Source organism: Pteropus alecto, unplaced genomic scaffold (assembly GCF_000325575.1).
Source record: "Pteropus alecto unplaced genomic scaffold, ASM32557v1 scaffold134, whole genome shotgun sequence".
In the NCBI taxonomy this organism is placed as follows: Eukaryota; Metazoa; Chordata; class Mammalia; order Chiroptera; family Pteropodidae; genus Pteropus; species Pteropus alecto.
Window position 1 is genome coordinate 9,695,641 of NW_006436283.1, and position 5,317 is coordinate 9,700,957.

The 5,317-nt window shown below is 46.9% G+C and overlaps 2 protein-coding genes and 1 pseudogene across 3 annotated transcripts in view; 1 reads left to right on the plus strand and 2 right to left on the minus strand.

The window, feature by feature from the left end:
* The window catches only part of ARSG (arylsulfatase G), an 89,656-nt gene that overhangs the window by 67,765 nt on the left and 16,574 nt on the right, over window positions 1-5,317 (minus strand). The window lies entirely within an intron of this gene.
* The window catches only part of SLC16A6 (solute carrier family 16 member 6), a 15,417-nt gene continuing 10,125 nt past the window's right edge, over window positions 26-5,317 (plus strand). For both annotated transcript variants that reach the window (XM_006912277.3, XM_015589797.2), the window contains exons 1-2: window positions 26-190; window positions 4,064-4,194. In XM_006912277.3, coding sequence (XP_006912339.1) covers window positions 4,094-4,194 — 101 coding nt within the window. In that variant the 5' untranslated portion in view covers window positions 26-190; window positions 4,064-4,093. The remainder of the gene's footprint in view (window positions 191-4,063; window positions 4,195-5,317) is intronic.
* LOC112480067 lies at window positions 3,730-3,848 on the minus strand (annotated as a pseudogene).

The following is a 5,317-nucleotide window of genomic DNA, read 5'->3' on the forward strand; positions in this document are numbered from 1 at the left end:
TGGGGGTCCGGGCGGGGCGCTGCGGGCGGGCGCCCGGTGACACCCGCCTGAACCAACTTGCGGTAGGCTCGGGCCCACGCCCTAAGGAGTTAAAGCTTTCTCATGTTACCCAGCGGCTTATAAGGAGGGGAGGCCAAGCCTCCGCCTTATTGGGAGCCTTTTGGGCGTTATTCTCTGCCCTTCTAACTTGGTGAGTTGGTTTTATTATTTTACATGTTTAAAAGTTTGATTGTGGGCTGTGGGTTTTTATTTTCATCTGTGTTAGCCTTTTTTTGCCGGCTGGGTGGTGGGAGGCGGAGGACAGCACTGAACATGTTAACATTTTGGAGAGGTTATTCCGAAAAATGTGCTCTGACACTTGGGAATGCTCAGGGCCACCGGGATGACGCGCTCTTGCCCGTTTGGCAGCTGAGAGTTGAATGATCCTGACCCTGGTACAGTGGGGTCTGGAAAGTACCTTAAAGGCAGGCTTGGCTTTTCAGTGTTCCCCGCCTCGGGTGAGGGGCTCCGAACTGTGGGGCGAGTCGGGGGCACTGGGCTCAGCCCCGCCGTGGATTTTCCGCCTGCCGGGGATGCCTGCGCGTCCCAAGAGCCAAACGTCAGAGGTACCTTCCCCTGGCTCGCGCGCTCACGCAGGGCGGCCACCGAGGCAGCGCGAGGGAAAGTGGGGTTCCGTGTCTCCCCAACCCAACACACAAATGGGGCGCCAACGTGCCCCCCGCCACCCCCGCCCGGGGAAGGCAGGCATTTCTCGGCAGAGCGCGCAGGTCCTACACCTTGCCGGTCAGAGCTGTCAGTGGCTGAAGCCTGGTCCCGCTCAACTTCCAAGGTTCCCTGAGCTGCCAACCACAGAGAAGCGCCCCGGCTGCTGAGCAGTTCTGTAGCGAGGGGGGATGGTTCTGTAGAGGAAGTGGGTTATTTACTTCTCGGTTTTTTTTTTTTCTTTTTTTAAAGCTATATCCCCACTCACCCCAGAAGACAGGTGAGAGTTTGTGCGGTGGCATATAAAATGTCACGAAACACGGGGACTGGTGACGTTAGTCTTAGAGCTCTCAGAGCCAACTGGGAAAGAGCGATTACAACTTGTCAGCCAGGAAGCTAGTTTTGTTTGCACTGTTAGACACTCTGTGTCAGCTCTTTCTCCAAAGATATGGTTTCTACCCTGCGAATGAGATTTCTCAGTCATTTTACTGTTTTGCAAATCATAGTAAGACGAGTGTCTTGTTTGCAAAAAATACCAAGTGCTTATGCTGAAATCTCTCAAGTGCTGCCTCTCCCCATGTCCCAAGCACTATTCCAAAGCATTTGGGGACTCGACAATACATCTTGCCCCCGGGGGATACAGAAAAACCTCTTCTCATAATTAAGGGAAAGGCGGCCAAGGTGGAGAGTCACGGTATGTCAATAAACAATGCAGCCAATTGTAAAAGCCCCTCTATATTAACGAGTACCACTAACTAAACCTGAGCTTTCCTTCTGTGGTTCCAGAAAAGGGGCTTTCTCAGTGGAGCTCCTGAGGAGGATGCTTAAATTAGGGACTCAGGTTTCGACATCTTGATCTTGTAAAATGGGTGAATCGTTGTATCCAGTGATTCAGAGCTGCTGAGGCAGCCGTCCAGGTTAGGGTTGGGGATTTTTTTTTTTTTTTTTGAGAATTCAAATGAACGTCACACAGAACCATTTTGACACTGGGGCCAGAAACAACTTGTCTAAAGCTGTTATCCAGGCTACGCCTTTTAAGAAGAATGGAGGTTTTGGCAATGTATTGCCTAGGCTCTGCTTCTACCAGCAGCCACCACCATTTTCATCAAAGCTTGCATTTGGAACTTTGCTCTGAACTGACACTGGACAACCGCTCTGATGGCCTATAATAATTTTATCCATTCTTCGTGCCCCAGATCAAATCTCTTCTCAACAAATGTAATCATATTGAAATTCCCAGGTATAGCCGCTTCACGAGCCTTGACAGAATACTCATTTATTTAAGGTTATGACAACTAAATGCTCTTAGGAGATAAACCAACTGCCCAGCGTATTTTGTTAGCCTTCCTTTGGAAGAACATTAGGGTAGAGACCAGATGGCTACCAAGAAGCCTGGTTCAGAATCATAGTTTTATAGTTGAAAGAACCTTCAGACTGCCATGTCTAGCCCCTGCTTTCACAGATGAGGGAATTAGAGATTAAGTGGTTTCCCCAACACTGTGCAGCCAGTGAGTGGTAAACAAATCCACAAATAATGCCCAGGGACCTCAAAAAGACAAAAAGGCTTTGCCTGAAAGGGCTCAACATGGGTCGAGAAAGATTATATTATACCTTAGAGCAAGTCAGGGTCAAAGGCTACCACAGAATTATAGAGTCTTAGAATAGGAAGGATCTGAGACTGTCGGAATCCAGTTCAACTCTCTTGTTAACCTGTTGAGGACACTGACCATTCCCGAGCAGAGTGATTCACCCAAGGCCACAGGGTCACTCGGCCTGCCTCACCACTTAGATCCCCACACAGTCAACTAATATCCCTTCTCATCAGATGACTTCGCATGACCATAAAACCAAAACCGACAGACATTTCCCTATTCTGGAATCTGTAGAGACTTCTAAGGAACTGAGTTCAAAACTCAGGCCTTAGTTCCATGCTTCGTAGAGGCTGACAGTTTATTAAGCCAGGTGGCCTACTGAATGAATGGGAGAAAGTTAGGGGACCAGTCCGAGACAGCATTTATTCTGCACCCAGGGCCTTCCTCATTTGATAACTCGGAGTTCTAAGGACAAAGCAGTGAGGAGCACCCCAACTCACACTTTGTTTAGTAAACTTCTGTTGAGCACCTACCATGTGCCCAACGCTCTCCTAGACACATAGTCAGGGAAGAGTGGCTGACTACCCCGGAGGTTCCTGCCCTGTGTGATTGTCCATGCAAAATGTGGAAGTCGTCATCCAGTATTTTTAGAAACCAGGTTATTCTATTATTATTCTATACTGTGGTCTTATCTTCAAAGCTAAAGTTAATAGCACACAGGATGCTTTAGGATAATAAAGGCGTAAACTTTATAGCAGAAATGGTTCTGGGTGGGAGGGTCATCTTTCTTTATGGTATTCCCAGTAATAAGAAGATTTCTGTCCCCAAAAAAACTAAGACTGCAGATGACAGTTATATTTGGACCTAGCTTCAGTACAGTAGCACAGAGGTAAAGCAACATTTTAAAAAACACAAAGTAATCGAAGACCCAGAAAGGGCTCAGAAAGTAAACAGTAGAGCAATCAAAAGGCCGCCATCTTCTATCCAGCCGCTTTTCACCCACATTTTCAAGAACCCATCTAGCGTGTTCACTTTGTCCCTAGCTCCCTGGTTTCCCTGGGCCACCAGCTTTGGTCTGAAGAATCGACTGAGTAATAAAACTGAGTGCTGAATACAAAAGTATTCAATGTTAAGGCTGGATGGAGCCTAATCTGTGACGACAGATTTGAGTAATGAGGCACTCAGGCCCAGAGAGGTGTGGTGACTTTCACAAGGTCACACAGATAACTGGTGAAACAGGTCACAGACCTCTGTACACACAGAAGTCAAGAGAGCTTTAATTTTGAAAATAATTGTTTTCTCACAACCTCTATATAAAACACCCTCCTCCCTGGTCTTTTTTATTTTTATTTTATTTATTTATTTTTTTAGGCGCAACCCTTGGTTGACCTCACAGAGTGTAAGGACCTTGTCAGCTTCCAATCCTTTATTTTTAGGCCTACAGCACCTGGTCTTCCTAGGTGGTCTCCCATCCAAGTACTAACCAGGCCCGACCCTGCTCACCTTCTGAGATCAGATGGGATCGGGCTTGTTCAAGGTAGCATGGCCTTAGACTCCCTGATCTTTAAAATGCTGTCCTGGGGGCTGATACAGCAGGGCCTGGAGGCAGGAAATTTGACTCCGGAGCAGTTCTGTCAAGTCCCTTCACCTCTCTGGGGTTCAGGTCCCTCATTTTGCAAAACGAGTAGGATTTTACAATGAGGAAATGGACAAGATGAGCTCCAGATTCCTTTCAGCTTTAACATTCTGTAATTCTAACCTCATTCTAGGGCTCCAGGTTGATCCTAATCCCACCCATTATGCATGTGGAAACCACTGATGGTAACAGACAAAGAAAATGGGATGGGCACCCAGCACCAGAGCTGACAAGTTGTCCTGCCACAGAGCCTTCTGATGATGGGTATGTAAACTCGTCTCATATAAAACTAGAATCCAGGCCTACACCAACAAAGATTCTGTGTCTTGATCCTGCAGTGATTTTAGGCTGGAGGGATATTCAGTTTGTCCCTGTGGGGCCTTCATCAATTTTATCCTGGTATGTTATTATTCTGCTTGGTCCTGAGCCCTCTGTTAAGACTCTAAGATCCGTGGGCACCCTTTTGGGTTAGGACGATTGTGCCAGTGTGGCCTTGGATTTAGCCACTTAGTCCTGCTCGTCAGAAATGTGCTAAGCACTAGAAGGACGGGGCTGAATGGTTTTATTTTATTTTGTATTTTTATCCGTACCGCCCTCCCCCTACTCCATCTACCTCCCCTCTCCCCCCCGCCCCCCACCGAATGGTTTTAAATATGATGCATTTCCATCTCAGGTTCCTTATTACTATCATCAAACATTTAAGTCTATGAAGGCAGAAACCATCTCTCTGTCTTTTCACTATACTATTCCCAGTGCCTAGCGTGGGGCCTAGCACTGGGAATAAGCATTTTTGTTGCCAGGTGGGGAGCTGCATGCGAGGTATTGGGGGGCAGTGGACATGCAAGAGATATAAGCTCCAGATATTGTTTTCCATGAGCTTATAATTTAACTGACCACAGATAGACGCATAAAAGTAGTCAGTACCCCATTATTTAATGATACCTGTCACATGAAGAAAGCTCCTTAGATTGGGCCATCAGAAGAAGCATCAGTGAAGATGAATTTTGATGGTACCTGGCCTTAACCATACCAGCTAAAGAGAGGGCATCCAGCCCTCTAGGAGGAGAAAAGGGCATGGCCACAGGCAAGGTAGTTCGAGCCTGGAGGGCAAGGAGGAGTTCATTTCGACCTTGGCAGGCAAGTCAAGTCTTAGAACAGGAAGAAAGAAGGCTACAAAGATAGCTTGAGGTTCACTGATGAAGGACATGGGAAGTCAGGTCAATCAGTTGGTTTTACCCTCAGAAAGAGAAAAGCCACTGCAGAACTCTGAGCAAAAAAAAAAAAAAAAATGTCACAACAACGGGGCATTTCAGAAAGATTAATCGTACTGGACATGAGGAATCAGTTGAGACTTGTAAGGAGTCATGGCTTCCCAAGGAAAACCTCA